At 36.5% G+C, this 18,431-nt stretch overlaps 2 protein-coding genes across 18 annotated transcripts in view; one reads left to right on the top strand and one right to left on the bottom strand.

Moving 5' to 3' along the window:
* Nucleotides 1-705: 705 nt before the first annotated feature.
* On the bottom strand, nucleotides 706-15,240 carry LOC136283840 (ZP domain-containing protein-like). Of its 6 annotated transcripts, none has more exons than XM_066173220.1 (11): nucleotides 13,810-13,968; nucleotides 11,073-12,280; nucleotides 8,365-8,503; nucleotides 6,967-7,294; nucleotides 6,482-6,623; nucleotides 5,938-6,224; nucleotides 5,456-5,595; nucleotides 4,187-4,310; nucleotides 2,982-3,564; nucleotides 2,431-2,732; nucleotides 707-2,137 (listed from the first exon to the last, which is right to left on the bottom strand). In XM_066173220.1, the coding sequence occupies exons 9-11, from the start codon at nucleotides 3,527-3,529 to the stop codon at nucleotides 2,085-2,087; spliced, it is 903 nt and encodes a 300-aa protein (XP_066029317.1). In that variant the 5' UTR covers nucleotides 3,530-3,564; nucleotides 4,187-4,310; nucleotides 5,456-5,595; nucleotides 5,938-6,224; nucleotides 6,482-6,623; nucleotides 6,967-7,294; nucleotides 8,365-8,503; nucleotides 11,073-12,280; nucleotides 13,810-13,968; the 3' UTR covers nucleotides 707-2,084. The 6 variants fall into 6 exon arrangements, with proteins under 6 accessions (XP_066029315.1, XP_066029317.1, XP_066029313.1 ...); XM_066173216.1 differs by lacking the exon at nucleotides 4,187-4,310 and having other exon boundaries at nucleotides 11,073-11,207; nucleotides 12,096-12,280; XM_066173218.1 differs by lacking the exon at nucleotides 4,187-4,310 and having other exon boundaries at nucleotides 706-2,137; nucleotides 2,440-2,732; nucleotides 13,810-14,001.
* Nucleotides 15,241-15,389: 149 nt separating this feature from the next.
* Nucleotides 15,390-18,431, top strand: part of LOC136283839 (uncharacterized) — a 15,654-nt gene continuing 12,612 nt past the window's right edge. For 6 of the 12 annotated variants that reach the window (XR_010718943.1, XM_066173199.1, XM_066173207.1 and 3 more), the window contains exon 1: nucleotides 15,476-16,241. Coding sequence is in view for 1 of the 12 variants with exons in the window: in XM_066173199.1 (XP_066029296.1) it covers nucleotides 16,004-16,241 (238 nt within the window). In the remaining 11 variants the exon portion in view is untranslated. The other 6 variants (XM_066173209.1, XM_066173203.1, XM_066173214.1 and 3 more) reach the window with 5 other exon arrangements.

The following is an 18,431-nucleotide window of genomic DNA, read 5'->3' as shown; positions in this document are numbered from 1 at the left end:
GCACCAACCCCCCGGCGTTATTTCCCACAAATGGCTCACAGGATCTTGGGTGAAAGAAAATTAGACTGAAATGGAGTACTCAAAACTACAGTTTGATCACGTTCTGCAATTCGCAGTGTTTCGAAAGTTACCTGACTTATCAACAATTTAAGAGACATACGCTAAAATAGTAGGTTTTAACTGTAAGTCCGTTCTGACAATCTTTCCATAATTTGCAGTTTTTGAACAGCTCAAAATTTAAAGACACGTCACAAAACATCTTTCAGCTATGAACGGCACCGTGCTATCGCGATACAAAGCCTAGTGAACGATTTCGATGACTTTAAAAGTCCACAAGGAAGGGAAAAAGTAGATGACAAATCTCTCCCAAGGATCACTTATAACATTACGAATACGTTGTGCAAATACTTGACTGCCACTCTGATTTGGGCAACGTTGGAGACTCCTTAACTAAGTGGAAAACTAAGTGGGTAGGTAAACAAGGAAATGAGGCTGATGATTGCTGAACCTAAAGCTGGCGAGATAACATCTCTATTGTATGTTAAGAAATATATTCCAATTACGAGAAAAGCTCAAATGATTTACAAATGATAACGACAATGACGAAGGTAATGATTCAACCTTTCCCGCTTTTTTTTTTTCCAACGGCTCAACGAGTCATTTTACGTCTTGAATGTGATCTAACAAATGAGGGCAAAATTCTGTTTCTTCAATTTATTTTACTTTCAAGCAACAGCTCCCCAGCAGGATACCTAAGTATTAACTGAACACCGCATCAAAAATATCTTGAGCAGAGAGTTTCCGGGATGAAAACATCTTATCCATTATGGTCAACCTTATGCTCTCGTAACATCCAATCACTCGTGTATGTAAGAGCACTATGTCTGTTTTTATGTGTAAGTTAATACCCACATCATTTCCCTTCACCATTTCTTTAAAATAAAATATTAAACTTGAGAAAAAGGCTCTGTCAACCAGCTGATGTTCCTTATTAACTCTTCATCATTACCGTAAAACTTAAAACCTCGATTCAATATCCCGTACCTCAAAAGCTTAATGCAGTTATTTTTCAATTTTCAAAGACTGGCAAAAACAGAAGCTTCAATCAATCTTGGATTATTGTCTTGTGCTAGCGCCTTAATAGGAAAGTTCTAATTCTTCGTGTCCAGTAACCTTCTGCTTGCCGTCCCATCACAGTACTATATGCGGCATCATTAACGTTTAAAGCTGCTGGCTCATTAGTAAGATGTCATACTATTAATTCTTAACTTGATCACCTGCAATGCTTCTAAGGATGGCCAATCCTAAACCATCTTCATTTCCTAGAAAAGTGCTGCTGAGTTTTTCTATAACTCGGCAAACTAGCATTCAGTGGTTATCGTCTCTTGTAACGCGCCTTTTAACGTTGAAAGAGAAAAGTATTTAAACCATCTTAGCTCCTCTAAAGACGGGTTTAAAAATCCTTTCAGTCACAATCCCTTTTCGACTAACAGCTGATTGAAGAGCCAGTTCTGTCATCCCGTACTACAAAAGGAGAACTGAAAAATATAGGCGCAGGCACCCTTACATAAATCAAATCTTTTCGACAGTCCTGTTTGAGTTAGATCAGTGAGTAATCTCAAAAACCGAACTTAAATATCAAAACTGTTTGTAAGTTACATTTGTTTGCTGTTGATGTTGTTCCGCATATTTTTTTCGTCAGTTTTTGAGATTATTCAGCGTCTTAAAATAAGAGGTATGCTTGAGCTAGAGAAGTAGAAGGATAACAGGATTTAGCACAAATACGTTTCTTCAGTTACCTTGAAGTAATAATATAAAAATTACAAAAAAGAAAAAAAACAATTACGTGAAAAGCGAGTGCTTTTTAATGGTCGGTTCGCCACCACAGAAATTATTTCTGTAAAAGTAAGTAAATTCAGGTAATTGTTTTAAAGATACGGCTTCCAGAATGCGAAAATAAGTAAGATATAGCCTTTTAGAAAAATGAGCACGAACTTGTTAAACACCCTTTACACGAATATCCAGCTCAAACATCCTTCAGTGGTTCAAGTCCAGGTTAAGTCCAAGTGTAAATGAGTTTGAAGCTACTTGTGATGATTGTCAGCGGACAGAGCCTCCGGAATGTGAGGACTGGAACCTAGGGATGTCACAGAAAAGGGGGAATTTAGACTTAATTCAAAAGAAATTTCACTGCAAAGTTGAAAATCCTCACTTGCGAAGCGTCATACTGTACCATGCTGGTTTAAGATGTCGTAACAATAAGTTTGTAATTAGGTCGGGAAAAAAATATACAAACAAAGAAGGGTGAATCATTTTGGGAATGGGGAAAGTCATCAGAGAGGGGTCCATGGGGTACTGGGGGCCGGGGGTAGAATTTATCCTCAGGATGCATCCCTAATGTGTGTCCCCAGAAACAGCTCATCTACGTACCAGTCTCACCCAGTATTCTCCCGCGGTTCTCCTTTCTTTTCTCGTGCGTCAGGTGCAGGGGTCCCTGGACTAAAGAGTACACGTCGTAAGTCACGTTATCACTCAGCTCACGTTTCCCTCGGCCACTTGAAGGACATTTCATCGAGCATTTGGAGCCTGGGTTGGTTGCATTGCATACAGTCACTTGGCAGTGGACGAAAACAAAGGGATGAGCAGCAATGAACTTAAAGGCTTCCACGCTGAACCGCTGAGCACGAGAAGAAGGCGATGAATGATATTTTACTGTTGCGTCACTTGGGCAGCTAAAGTAAAGCAAATTTCCTTGATCAAGGTGAAATTATGCCTAAGAATATCCTTAACAAAAGTTTTTTTTTTTTAACTTATGTTGATCATCATGGAATTCAAGATTACGAAGTGTTTCCAATTTTACTTACTTGTAACTAACTATTAGTTGCTTAGGAAAACGTCTCAAGTAACCGCAAAATAAACCAAGAGTAATTTTTCAAAAGGAGTAGAAATTAAGTGTCCAAAACATTTATCACTAAACATACCCTTTCTTTATAAACTCATATTTCAGAGAATTCTTTTGATCCCGGGTGGGCGTGGCATAACATCGATCAGCCCTGACTGACAGCTTTTTGTCATCTGTTGCCACGGATACCTCAAAGTACAATCGTCTGTGCAGCTCCACAGCAACAGGGAAATCAACTTTTGTGTAAGGATTCACAAATGCCTTGTTGTGAAACATTCTCAACGACAGTGTCAAGTTCCCTTTGGCCTTTTCTCGGAGCTCAAGTGTTGTTTTAATTGGCGTCCAACCAAGCGATGAAACTATACCATGCGCTGAGTAATAGCAGCTGAACTGCACTTTTATGTCACGTACGCGTGTTACGGCACTTTTAGCGGCCACGGGTATTTTCAGTATGTTGGAGTAGATGATAGCTGTAGGTGTATACCTCCTGGCAGTTTTACAGCCCGTCAATGATGTTGTAACGCTAAGGTGGGTCCGTCCTTCTTTGCCTTTACATTTGGTGTCCAGGAGTCGAATATTCTTTAAATCAAGACCACAGAGGAGGGTCTTTGGGATGACAATGGTCATGGTTTTATCACCGCAGAGGACATTTACTTCAGGAGCTTTTAGTGAAAATATACAAGTATAGTAGTATAAACATACAAAATTTTAGAATCGGATGGTACATACAATCTCGATTGGAAATATGTATAAACCAAAAAAAAAAAAATTAATAACTGATTCGAAACAAGTAAGTTGACACAAATTAGAACATGGGCATGCGTAGCATGCAAAAGTAAATTTTTTTTGCTGTGTGGGTTGAGAGGCGACAGTTTGTATACTTAATGTTTTCAGTTTTGTAACTGAAAAGAGCATAACTTTCAAAAGAACGAAAATATCGCATCACTTCACCTTAAGAGAAAGACAGAAAAAACCTAATTTATCTGAACTCGCACAGATATTTTGTGGTCTATTACCTAAATATTTCTAAGTAAAAATGAAATCGGTGCCACGCTTACTGTTGTCTACTTCGCCGCTGTTGTTTAGTCTCGTCAGCCAACGCCCTCCATTTTCCGTTGGAGAGAGAGTGCGTTGCGTGACGAGACCAAATAACGGTTGCAAAAGAAACGCTTACCGCCGTCCCTCGAACATAGAGAAAATCAAAATTATTCGTCTATAATAAGTTGCCTAAAAAAAAATTCCGCGTAATTTTACAACGAAAAGCAAATTGAAACTCTGTTGTACCTCTAATAGACCAAAACCAAAGATATATTGCGATCTCGAATAAGTGAAGATACACTGAACAAGAGAAAACGATAATATTTCAAAGAGGGCTCCTTGATTAGTTGTTGCCCATCTAGACTTTGCCCTGTGTGTGAAAAATAAGTAATAAAATGCAGGTTGTTTTAAAAGGAATTAACAAGCGACTGGGTTAAGCTCAAGGTAGCTAAAGGCAAATTTTATTAGTAGAAAAAGTCAAAACGCAGGAGTAATGGAAATGATGGAAACTAAAGGCCCACCTAAATGTGGGACGTCAGAGCGGCACCACCAGACAATAGAATCTCATAGATTAGAGCCCAGCTGTTCCAAGGCCGATTAGCACGAACCCAGCCAAGGCTCAATTTTAATCTAAGTATCTTTATTACTTTGTTCAAATGCCCTTTTGGATAATTTTCTCTGTTCTTTTTAGAGCATCCTATCTTAAAATTGTACAAAAATAACATTATAATGAATTTTCTTTTAAAGCTTTCAGATTTCAAATCAGATTTCAAACTAACCCTGGGTTATCTTAACCCAGCTTTGAACAACCCGGCCCACGACTCACTACACTTTGTTTTTGGTTCTTGTGCGTGCAAGGTTAAGCAACCCAGCCCAGCCCAGCCCAGCCCAGCCCATCCCATCCCATCCCATCCCATACCCACTCCCAGCACCGGCGTAAGAGCGGGTGGCAAGAGAGTGCTGATTTCGCATACGGCAAAACCTCCACAGGAATGCCATCTGAGCCCGGTACTTTGCTGTAAGACAGATCAATGCCTTTATTGAGATCCTCCCCCTTTGGGGGCAAAGCCAGCTTTTCTTTGACCGACACAGTGGGCGTGTTTGCAAGGGCATTCTTGCTGACCAAATTCTCCACAAGGTATATGCCATAGTAATGCCTGCCTCAAACCTCTACCTCCTGGCCAAACTTTTTGATAACATTAAAGTCCTTGAATTTGAGGGAAAAGAACCAGCGGGTGAGAAGACTAAAGGCTTTTCTCATCCCGTAATAAATTTCCTGCAACATGCTGCTCAGCCAGCTCAAGACTAACTGACACGCCAAAAAAGGAAGACATTCTGGAATCTCCACTAAAGCTAAACAGCAACATTAAATAACCGAAAAAAAGTTATAACATTTTATAATTTACCGTTTCCTCCAGAATCCATATTTCAACATTACACTGGTAGTATAAACATGTAAGTTTCACCCTTCCAATTTTCAGTGCCAAATAAGTTCATGCAAGACAACAATCATACCTGCTGAGCAACCATACAGCTCCATCCTTAGTGATATATGACCGTGCCATGCTGTTGGTTGAAGTTTGATGTAGCGAGCTTTGATGGGTGGGTTTAACTAGTGTCACAATGCTGTTGCTGTTTTTATTTTCTTTGAATACCTACAAATACATGCATGTAAAATTAATAACCAGTTACCACAGTTATGCTATTTTAAAAGTTAGTTTCAACTTACATTTAAAATTATAACGTGTTGATTGCAATTGCTGTAAATTTGCAAGAGAAAGTAAAAAACAACTCCAATTTTGAATGCCAGCCCAGATATGTAGTATAATTAACTTTTTCCACACTAGAAAGTATGATCAGGGGTTTAGCCTCTTGGTATTTGCAGATGAGTTAATTAATGACTACTTGCAACATATTATAACTGTTACCTCTATACTGTGCAGACATAAGGATATGTTTTTAACAGTTTTAAACCAAGTAACTGCTTCTACATTTACCTTAGGTGAACTCTGTCCCAGAACTTTGTAGTAGTAGAAGTTCACTCCATCTTCACTGTACTGCAGCTTGTACGCTGTTACCCACTGGCTGTGAACATTCCTTCCCTGTGTTGCTATACTTGTTAATTTGGTGTAACTGCCAAGAGCCACCTGTATCCACTGATTTCCATTATCCCACCGAGCTTAAACCATCCTCCCTGTTTACCTCCACCAACCTTAAAGTTCAATCTTCCCTGGATTGCTGCATGATTTCTATCCCATTGTGAAGATGCAGTGACTTGAGCGTCCTTAAAGAACAGTTTATGTGTATGTGTTTATGTAGGTATGTTTGTGGGTAGGTACATACAGTTCTATTGAAAATTTATGAATTAGACAAAATTTGGTTGAAGAAGAAATTCTCCATGTATGTCATAATGTAGCATCTAACAATCTAGAGTTTCTTGCCATATCCATATTTCAGAATTATACTGCTTATAATCAAAACATGTGTTTCACCCCTGCATTTTTCAGTGTCAAATAAGTTCATGTAAGACAACAATCATACCTGCTGAGCAACCATACAGCTCCATTCTTAGTGATATATGACCATACCATGCTGTTGGTTGAAGTTTGATGTAGCGAGCTTTGATGAGTGGGTTTAACTGGTGATAAACAATGCTGTCCCTGTCTTTATTTCCTTTGAATACCTACAAATACATGCAAGTAAAATTAATAACCAGTTACCACAGTCATGCTTTTTTAAAAGTTAGTTTCAAATTACATTTAAAATTATTGTATCATGTTGATTGCACTTGTTGTAAATATGCAAGAGAAAGTAAAAAAACTCCAATTTTGAATGCCAGACTAGATATGTAGCATGATTAACTTTTTCCATAGTAGAATGCATGATCAAGGGCTTAGCCACTTGGTATTTGCAGATGAGTTAATTAATGACTACTTGCAACATATTATAACTGTTACCTCTATACTGTGCAGACATAAGGATATGTTTTTAACAGTTTTAAACCAAGTAAATGCTTCTACATTTACCTTTTAGGTGAACTCTGTCCCAGTACTTTGTAGTAGTAGAAGTTCACTCCATCTTCATTGTACTGCAGCTTGTATGCTGTTACCCACTAGCTGTGAGCATTCCTTCCCTGTGTTACTATACTTGTTAATTTGGTGTAACTGCCAAGAGCCACCTGTATCCATTGATTTCCAATATTCCATTGAGCTGACCATCCTCCTTGTTTACCTCCACCAGCCTTGAAGTTCAATCTTCCCTGGATTGCTGCATGATTTCTATCCCATTGTGAAGATGCAGTGATTTGAGCATCTTTAATGCGTGGACTCTCCAAACCAAGAGTTGCCGAACATTCTTTACAGAAATACAGAAGGTAAAAGAAAAGTTTATGTGTATATTTTTATGTACTGAGGCATGTAGGTATGTTTGTGGGTATAGGTACATACAGTTCTATTGAAAATTTAAAAGTTAGACAAAATTTGGATTGAGAAGAAATTTTCTACATATGTCATAATGTAGCATCTAACAATCTAGAGTTTCTTGCCATATCCATATTTCAGCATTATAATGCTTATAATCAAAAAATGTGTCTCACCCTTCCATTTTTCAGTGCCAAATAAGTTCATGGGAAACCAAGATGGTGCAAGTTATGCATTTTATAGCATGTTAGTTATGCTAATTGCATTTTCCTTCAATGGATTAGACAGGTGTTTTTGCAAACAATTAATGATGTGCAATAAAAACTTTGTGATTGTAGCATTAAACAAGACAGACGGTTTGGCAAATTATAATGCCTTTGGTAAATCAATTTAGAAAAAATTTGGAAAACTGGTTGCTTTCAGGTCAAACTAATCAGTTGAAACTTGTTCTAGAGCAAATTAGCATAGAATAGCTAAGAAAATTGAACCTCAAACTGTTTTGTCTTCATTTAAATTTTTCACTTTTGTGAATACTGTAAAATTGGTGCGAAATACTAGTTCTTAAATAACTTAAACCTACAAGATGAGAAACATCTCAAGTGAGAGATATGGTCATGTTATCCCTACAACAGGATTTTCACCATGGTGTGAGCAACAAAATTTACCACATGATGTGGAAAATGAAATGTTTCCTACTAAACGCTTATTTACAAGAACCAAATGTTTGGTCCATCAAAATCAATTGCTTCTTGCACATCTTTTGTAAATCAACTGCACATCAACATCCTTTCTCCCCAATTCTACCAGCAAAAATTCCCCAAAATTAGAACTTCTTTGTTGCACCCAATTGCAACCCCTCGATAATATTTATGTGTTAACCCACTATCTCTCAATATTTGAAAATAATCAACAGATCTGTTTGTGAATTGACAATATACATGGGTGAGCAGGTACTCAAAGCATGAGTTAATGTTAATTAATAACTCAGAGTAATGTTTATCATACCTAAACATCCATACAGCTCCATCCTTAATGGTATATGACCATACCATGCTGTGAGTCTGAGTCTGATATAACAGGCTTGGATTGGTGGGGTTATTTCATGGTACACAATACTATCCTTGTCTTTATTTCCTCTAAAAACCTTAAATGATCAATATACAAAATCTAGTAAGATTAGTGATTCCCATGACAATAACATCATTGCAATTATCATTATTCTGTCTAATTAAGTGTTGCCTAAACAAAGTTAAAAAATGAGAGTTTAAGATATATTAACTTAATCTTTAATTTACACCCTAACAATCAGCATGCATATTCTCCATACTGTTTGCTATACTTTTCCAAAGGTGCTGACAAGGAGAATTTGTCTAACAGTCACAAGCTACTTAACTTGGTGATCATTTCCTTTATCCCCATGACCTTAGTGTGTGATCCAGAACTGATATCGAAATGAGAAACTAGATGCCAGTCACTCTAAGGGGTTTAAAGGTTAAAGAATTCTCCAACACAAGCAAAGCACAAAAATTCCCTTTCTTTATTCTGGAGATTTAAACCACTTAGTGCACACTAGTAATAATTATTTGAAGGATGATATAGTTAAAGCACTGGATCTTTCATTGATACCCAGTCATGGTTAGTTGTAATCCATTGGCCAGATGGTTGGGGTTTCATGTGGGACTTTGATGGAGAAAAAACACCAAAGAAAAGATAATCAATCAAAAGGTTATCGCTAAGTGCAAGCTGCTTGTAAAGTTTACTGGATGAAAAGGCTGTGATGGCCAGCTGAATTTTTGGCCTGCAATCACATAATAAAGCATACTCAGCACTAATCTGCACAGCATAATCACTTATCAAGGTGTATTATGGGTTTTTTCCTTTTTTGCAAAACTAAACAATCATTGCATTTTTGTATTAAGAATTGATTAATAGTGCCTTTTGCATCTGTAAATTTAAAATGGCATGCTTAGTTTGTAAGAATAATTTTTAACAAGACTGCAATGAAAAATTTAAAAGAAATTTCTTCTTAAACATTAGCCCATTGTTTTATATTTATGAATCAGATCAAATAGGCCACTTAAAGAGCAAATTTTCCTTCTCAAGCAAACTGATGTTATTAATAATAATCTTAAATGCTTTCATTATTTTGAAAACTTGTTTGATCTATCTGCAGTCTGCGGTATACCTTTAGTCCTGACCATTTTTTGAGCACCAAACATCATCAATTCCAATTGTAGATCAGGTTACTTTCCAGATCAACATGTTGAAAACTGTATTAACCATAATTATATGTAGCAGACAGCATTAAAGTTTAATTGCACCATCTGTACATGTAATTTTGACCCTTAAACTCTCAAAATGTAACATATAACTTCTATTTGTAACATCTATATTTATAATTATTATTACTTGGATAAAGAACATTGCTTGGGCAAATTCTTTTTCAACTAAAACTGCAGGTTTTTTTTTTCTACTGTTCTCTATTGTTGAGCTCAGTGATGTCTGACTAGGACAGATCAAAAACTACATTAAATTAAAGTTTGGTTGTAATTCACTTTCATTCAAAAGCACATGAACTTGTTACTACAGGTTCAGTACACATCTAAAAGTCAAGAACAATACGATGTTTCCACAAGTGACAGCAAATATCCCAACTACGGTAAATTTCCGCACAGCCCCATCCCACATTATGCATTCAGTTCTTGTATAGAGAAAACAGTGAAAAAAAACCATACATTTTCATTGGAAAACAGATTTGTTTACAATAGTATGGGGCTGTGCAGAAACTTTACCTAAATCAGATGCATAGCATGTTTAGCAATACCATAAATAACAAAAAACTGAGAGTAAACGTACAGTTTAAATTTATTACCCATGCAAACACCTTTCCTAATTGTGGCTTCGACATTCAGCGATTCCAGATATTTTCACTAATTCAACAACTAATTCACTTATATCGTTGTATGATCCAGTACTAGCTTGCATGGATTGCTAAAGTTTGTTTCATTTAAGTTACCAATATTTGCCACTATTTGGCTCAAGCCCCTTGCACACATTGCCTCCACGAACTTTGGAGTTGCAAAAATCATTTTGTAAGTAATGAAAAGAGTTTTTATTCGGGCTAGCATTAAAAAAAAAAAAAAGGTGAACAACAAGGAACTTCAAAAATCAGATTCTTCCCTTCAACCCAATTTGATGCAGAGATAATTTGCATGCACACATTGCACCAATTTCCAGACTGACAAGTTTTGTGAAGTGCAAAACTTAAAAGAAAAAAAGAAAAGGAAAGGAAGAAAAGAAAGAACGAGTTAAAAAGATGAAGAAGCATGATGCCAATTGACATGGCGTTTGACATGCTGACTTGCTCATGTTAAGTTATGGGGGGCAATTTCTCTTGTCAAAAAATAAGAAAGAATAACAAGATATGATAATTAGTCAGAAAAGGCATAAGCTGGCATCTGGAAGAGAGGTATTGGCTGTGCAAGGAAAATTTCAAAGAATATCTTCATCAACATGTCAGCAAAAGTGTTTCTTTCCTCTACAAACCTTTTGAAGTTTTCCAAATACTTACAGATGGAAAAAAGCAGCATCAACTACAAACAAAGTTCCCTATCATTAATAAGTATTTTTTCTAAAGAATTAGAAGGCCATTTATCACCTAATTTCACAGTGGTCACCACTGAAAAATAGAGAAAGTAGCTAAAAACATTTACCATTGAAAGCTGGCAGCAAACTGTCCCGGGTAAATCAACCCTGCAAAGAGACTTTTGTAAACTTGATGGCGTTTTGCATTAACACCCTTCACAGTGTTAATGCTTTGTTTAAACAACTCCAGTAGAGAGCATTTCCTACAAGAAAAATACATGCTGTGCGGTGAACAAAAGGGAACCATTTACAAATGTTAAAAGTCAAACAAAAGAACTAGCTGGCAAAAAAGATTCCCAAACAAACACAGAAGGAGGTGAAAAACTTTGGGACAGTGATCTACAAAGAATTTGACAAAGTATGCAAGGAGTGATTGGGAAAGTCCTTTGGCGAAGTAATATCCCCAGTTCCTGAGGCTGGGTTAACAAAGAAGGAATCACCTGTTAATGCAAAGAAAAAAATTGTAAAGCAAAGATAAAATTTATAAAGAATGTGAAAATTCTCTAAAAAAAAAAACTGTAGGCCTTCACCTGGCTCAGCGCATATCATTTGCAAGGCAAAGAGCAGTGGAATGCTCCAATATCATCAATAAATCAAAGGAAAGGGTCAACAATACACCAAAGTAACAAAAGAGGTTGCATGTTCTCACAACATTGGATGGGGACCTTTAGCAGCTGCTGATGGATGTCACTGTCGAGTACCATTCAACAGACAAGAGGCAAGTGTCCCACCAACCAATGCTTGGCAGGTTTTAAACGAGTATTCAAAGTCTCAGGGAGTAGACACCAATGTATTTGAAAAACAAACAAGTAAGTTCTAGGTTGTTCTACACACCAGCAAATTAAATGTAATGCCTGAAGATTCAACCATATCACTCTGTTCTCTAACAGACACTTACAGAATACATGTACAACCCTCTTATACTGGTAAAAAGATCATTAAAAAAACCATCTAACTCAGCTTCATAACCAAGTTGAAAGTCATTCTTAATCAGTAATATAACTTGCAGTTACTGATCAGAAGGCAAGCCCAAACAAAAAAAAATAAGTATTTTCATTGCAGAAAATTCAGAAAGGTCAAAGTTAAACCACCTTAAAACATTGACCAGCTCCAGGCACCATCTCTTGATAATTAGATGACACCTACGTAACCCTATTTTAGTCAGCTATGTTCAGTAATATTTATCGTAGGATTTATATCTTCCAGCTCATTCTGATTCTTCATAAGACCCCACACTTCACCAGATTCCAGTGTTGTTTGATGTCAACAGAGTTTGCTGTAAACAAAAAAGTGTAATAAACAATATTGTTAAGTATGATTAAAAACCAATTTTTTGGGGGGTCATGGGCATATCACTAGCCTTTGGCATTTAACTTAAGCTGTTATTATTAAAGGTTAAAACCGACCACTCATTTTGATAAGTCTCTCATGATTGATGCAGCCAAAATCTATTTTTCGCTGTACATGTAAGAACACAACTGTGTAAATATAGCTTTTATTTTCCTCATTAATTCAAAAAGTACAAGCATTGTAGCTTAAATGATAAATTCTCTTTGTTGAAACCCGTAGGACTCACAAAAAAAAGTATAATACACAATATTGTTAAGTATGATTAAAAACAATTTTTTTGGTCATGGGCATATCACTAGCCTTTGGAATGCAACTTAAGCCTTTGTCATTTAACAAATAGACAAGCCTTGACTGTGCTCTGTTCTGTTATAAAGCACGCAGGAAGCGGCTAGAGCACGAAAGAAGTGTAGGGAGAAACACGAGACGTAGTCGAGTGTTTCTTCCCACTTCTTGAGTGCTCTAGCCGCTTCCTAAGTGCTTTATAACAGAACAGAGCACAGCCAAGGCTTCTCTATTTGTTTTATAGTAAGGAATCCATTAAATTCCCCAAGCATTACTTTCAATTTTCAAAACAAACTTTATTTCCAAAGCGAACAACAGTGTCGTCAGCATGCTCTATACTCTCATAAAGCACGCTAAAATAAGCCAATCAGAATCCCTGTTAGAATGGTTCAAATAATCTGATTGTTTGTACAAGACTAAAGCTGTCAAAAGTGTCAAACCATCAAAGTTAAAAACCATCTAAGTTCACCTTCTGCGATAGTTTACAAACTAAAATGGTTCGATAGGTCGAATTTAACACTTTTGCCTGAAGTCTCTAATACAGAATCTTGAAGTGAAATGTTCAGTGAACTTCAGCCGAATTATGGCTCATAAAAACACGCGAGTTTTTTCATATGACAAGGTAGAAAACAAACTGTTCAGGGCGAGTGTTTTTTTAATGAACGACAGCCGAATTCACCGGAACATGAAGATTACTCGGGATGGCAGCGTCGCAAAACTCGGCTGCAATGACAGATGTGACTTTCCACTCAACGCATCGGAAAGCATATCAGAGCAAGCTCTTATTTTTTCACTCGAAGGGCGGCCGATGTAGTTTCTGAGGCTTTCTGTGATGACCGGAGATCGCCATGATGAGCGAGCCGCGATGAACTTCAGCATGATCATATTCGCTCAGACACCGTCATGATTAGAATGAATTTTAACAGTTATGCCAGTTTGGTTATATTTTTCATCATTTCTGTTTTGTTCTGTTTTGTTTTCGAACACTGAACTTTATATACTATATGAGTGTTAGCTGTGTTTGATTTTTATTTCCGTACGTAAGCTTGCAATCTAACTGAGCGTGAATCAATCTTTAAAACCTCGAATGTCTATTTTGTTTTTCCTTTGAGGATTTTCGTATCTGCTCACTTTTTAATAACGTAAATTACGGCGCCTAGTATGTTTACAAACCTTTGTTTGATTCTTCTGTTGCTACTTGTCGGCTCGCTTCAGTTCCGAAATTTCACTTCAATTATCGGAAAAAAGCTAAAAAGAAGTCCCTGAAAAGCTCGAACATAGTACAGTTTGGCAGATGGCGTGACAGCTTTAGCTCAGCTCTATGCTCTATACTCTCATAGAGCACGCTCTTTCAACCAATGACAGTGCGCGTTATATCCGAACTTTATTATAATTAACAAATAGAGAAGCCTTGGCTGTGCTCTGTTCTGTTATAAAGCACGCAGGAAGCGGCTAGAGCACGAAAGAAGTGTAGGGAGAAACACGAGACGTAGTCGAGTGTTTCTTCCCACTTCTTGAGTGCTCTAGCCGCTTCCTAAGTGCTTTATAACAGAACAGAGCACAGCCAAGGCTTCTCTATTTGTTTTATAATAAAGAATCCATTAAATTCCCCGAGCATTACTTTCAATTTTCAAAACAAACTTTATTTCCAAAGCGAACAACAGTGTCGTCAGCATGCTCTATACTCTCATAAAGCACGCTACAATAAGCCAATCAGAATCCCTGTTAGAATGGTTCAAATAATCTGATTGTTTGTACAAGACTAAAGCTGTCAAAAGTGTCAAACCATCAAAGTTAAAAACCATCTAAGTTCACCTTCTGCGATAGTTTACAAACTAAAATGGTTCGATAGGTCGAATTTAACACTTTTGCCTGAAGTCTCTAATACAGAATCTTGAAGTGAAATGTTCAGTGAACTTCAGCCGAATTATGGCTCATAAAAACACGCGAGTTTTTTCATATGACAAGGTAGAAAACAAACTGTTCAGGGCTAGTGTTTTTTGAATGAACGACAGCCGAATTCACCGGAACATGAAGATCGCTCGGGATGACAGCGTCGCAAAACTCGGCTGCAATGACAGATGTGATTTTCCACTCAACGCATCGGAAAGGATATCAGAGCAAGCTCTTATTTTTTCACTCGAAGGGCGGCCGATGTAGTTTCTGAGGCTTGCTGTGATGACCGGAGATCGCCATGATGAGCGAGCCGCGATGGACTTCAGCATGATCACATTCGCTCAGACACCGTCATGATTAGAATGAATTTTAACAGTTATGCCAGTTTGGTTATATTTTTCATCATTTCTGTTTTGTTCTGTTTTGTCTTCGAACACTGAACTTTATATACTATATGAATGTTAGCTGTGTTTGATTTTTATTTCCGTACGTAAGCTTGCAATCTAACTGAGCGTGAATCAATCTTTAAAACCTCGAATGTCTATTTTGTTTTTCCTTTGAGGATTTTCGTATCTGCTCAAGTTTTAATAACGTAAATTACGGCGCCTGGTATGTTTACAAACCTTTGTTTGATTCTTCTGTTGCTACTTGTCGGCTCGCTTCAGTTTCGAAATTTCACTTTCAATTATCGGAAAAAAGCTAAAAAGAAGTCCCTGAAAAGCTCGAACATAGTACAGTTTGGCAGATGGCGTGACAGCTTTAGCTCAGCTCTATGCTCTATACTCTCATAGAGCACGCTCTTTCAACCAATGACAGTGCGCGTTATATCCGAACTTTATTATAATCAAGGTTAAAACCGACCACTCATTTTGACGAGTCTCTCGTGATCGATTCAACCAAAATCTATTCTTCGTTGTACATGTAGGAACACAACTGTGTAAGTATAGCTTTTATTTTCCTCATTAACTAGAAAAGTACAAGCATTGTGGTTTAATTGATAAATTATCTTTATTGAAGCTCATAGGACTCACAGCAGTCTCATTTAATTTTGATGTTGCCTAGAAAAGCTTGAACGCTCTTAATTAATGGTGTAAGCGTTAGTAAATTCTTAGGTACAGCAAATTAGAGCTAATTTCTGGAAAACAACACAAAAACAACGCTAACCTTAACTGTAAATCTGACATCTGCGAAAACGCAGCGTCCTCTGAAAAATTTAGGCTAGAAATCGATCTTAACTTCCTCGAAAACGTGAACGCTCTAATCGGGTCGGCCGTCATGTTTCCGCTCTTCGATTGAATAGCATGAAACTCTGCTGAGGGTCTCGAACCAAGATGAAACCCAGGCCTTAAACTACTCGAGTAGACCGTCTCGGTTTATAACTTAGTTTCAAATATGGAATGAATCGACGAATTATGTCTAATCTGTAGAACGAAAAAACATTGCGAGTGAAATAATTTGCCAAGAGTGGTACATGGAGAGGCTTTTTTCTTTTTTTTCCTTAAAAATTGCAATATGGCGTACTATTCCGATATCACCATTTGCGATTTACCAACAGTCAAGCAACGTGGTTGAACCAGACATGAACATTATAACATGCTTTATAAGTGAAGAATTTTTTCTGACTGTTTCCTTCACCCTCGTCGATCTTAAGTTTCTTTTCAGCAGAGTTTTGCTCGACACCGTAGCCGCTAAGACCTACGCATGCAAAGGTAAACAAAACTTATGAATAGTATCACCACCGTAATGCCCTTGTCATGGTGCTACTGATTGGAAAGATTTTATCGTCTTGTACCTCTAGCCGGTAGGATCTTAGGAGGCTTAGCAAATACTACCGGCTAGAGGTACAGCTTGTATATTTGATAAACTTTGCTCAGTTGTTACAATGGTTTTCTTCGCATTTTACTCTTTCTGTGCTCCAAATTAGTCTTACACTCATTTGAATCACCTTTTTCAAAAATACGTATTCATTCATTTATTTTTATTTGGTCTTGAACCTGTGGCTGGTAGAATCAAGGGGGGCTTAAAGAATACTACCGGCTAGAGGTACAGCTTGCATAGTGGACTTTGCCTAATTTTTATTACGGTTTGGTTCACATTTGACTTTTCTGCATTCCAAGTTGTAGTTTTACACTCTTTGGAATAATTTTTTTTTTAAGAGTACATTTGAATATTTGTTCTTTTATTTTTTAGATTAGTCATACCCTCCTTGGCATCACTTTTTCCATGAATTCATTTACATTTTGTCCTCTCTTAATTAGTCTATAACCTCAGCTAGTAGGATCTTAGGAGGTTTAGAAAATACTTGAAATACAGCTTACTTACTTCATTGACTTTATCTTATTTTTGTTAGTCTGCTTTACATTTTACTTTTTGGCATTACATTTTAGTCTTAAACTAGATTGGAATAATTTTTTCCAAGAATATCTTCTTGTTGCTTGGTTGTGTACCTACCAATGCTTATTTGATAACACAGCACACAAGCTTTGAGCATCAAATGACTCTTTATAGGGAATCAGCTGAAACTTAAGCAGGCATTATAGGACAATAAGCTATGGATTTCTGGTTAGTGTTCAAATAAGAAAAGTTTGATTTCTTTTTAATAATAGCAATTTTTATTTAAAAAATACAGTAAATAACACAGGCACAGGTTAATATCATTTATATGATTGTAAATTCTGTATATATTGTAGATAACTATTTTATATTTTCAAGAATAACTCGCCTTAAGGTTTTCAGACAGTCATACATGCTGTTAAATATCAAAGGGAAAATGTCAATTTGGTGAATGAAAATCATGTTGTCATATGACTTCCTAAAGATGACTTGATTTTGGTTTTTCAGACAGTGGTTGGCCTTGTCAACAATAATTCTAATCAAACACAAATATCATGAAAATAGAGACTGTTCCTTTCAAAGAACTTACACTCATACTTAGACAGAGTATTACATGACAACCTTTGGTAAATCTTGTTTACATGTTCAAGTCTAACATGAATTTCAAGTCAAATTCATCTAAAACTGGTTATATTTGTATTGAAATAAATCTGCAACTGAAGAAAATACAAATCAGGCTAGTTTAAAATTTATTAATTTGAAATTAATTTAAAACATAGCAATGTTAATGATTTAAAGCTTTATTCACATACATAAGCTTGCCCTCTGACTGATAGTGATTTCTGAGTAATCTAAGATCCTACTAGCCAGATGAACAAGACCACAAAGCATGAAAATATAGGTATGGAGTGACTCCATAAACAGTATAAGACTAAAATGGAATGTAGAAAGGTTTTTCCATAGAACAAGAAGTAAATAAAGTAAGCTAAATTCACCTTAAATGCGCAAAGTTCTTCTGGTCAGTAGTATTTTCTAAGCCATCTAAGATCCTACCAGCTTGAGGTATATGACCAAGAAACAAGAAGATATTCATGAAAAAAGTGATTCTAATGTAGTGTAAGACTAAATGGAGTTTTAAAAAAGGAAAATTCAAAGCAAACTGTGATAAAAATTGGGCAAAGTTGATTAAATATGCAAGCTTTACCACTAGTATTTTCTAACCCCTTAAGGTCCTACCAGCTAGAGGTAACATATAAAAAAAAAATAAATGTAAACACACTCTGATAAAAAGTAATTCCAAGGAGTGTAAGTCTAAGTTGAAGAGTAGAAAAGGAAAATGTGGTGTAAACCATGGTAAAATCTGGACAAAGTCAACTAAATATGCAAGCTGTACCTCTAACCTGTAGTATTTTCTCAGCCCCTTAAGATCCTTCCGGCTAGAGGTACAAGACCAAATAAAAAAAATAAATAATTAAATGGAAACATATTCATGAAAAAAGTGATTCAAGGGAGTGTAAGACTAATTTGGAGAGCAGAAAAAGTAAGATGTCAAGCAAACCATAGTA

Source organism: Pocillopora verrucosa, chromosome 10 (genome assembly GCF_036669915.1).
Source record: "Pocillopora verrucosa isolate sample1 chromosome 10, ASM3666991v2, whole genome shotgun sequence".
Classification (NCBI taxonomy): domain Eukaryota; kingdom Metazoa; phylum Cnidaria; class Anthozoa; order Scleractinia; family Pocilloporidae; genus Pocillopora; species Pocillopora verrucosa.
Note: the sequence above shows the minus strand (reverse complement) of the source record. Positions and strands in the feature narration are given on the sequence as shown.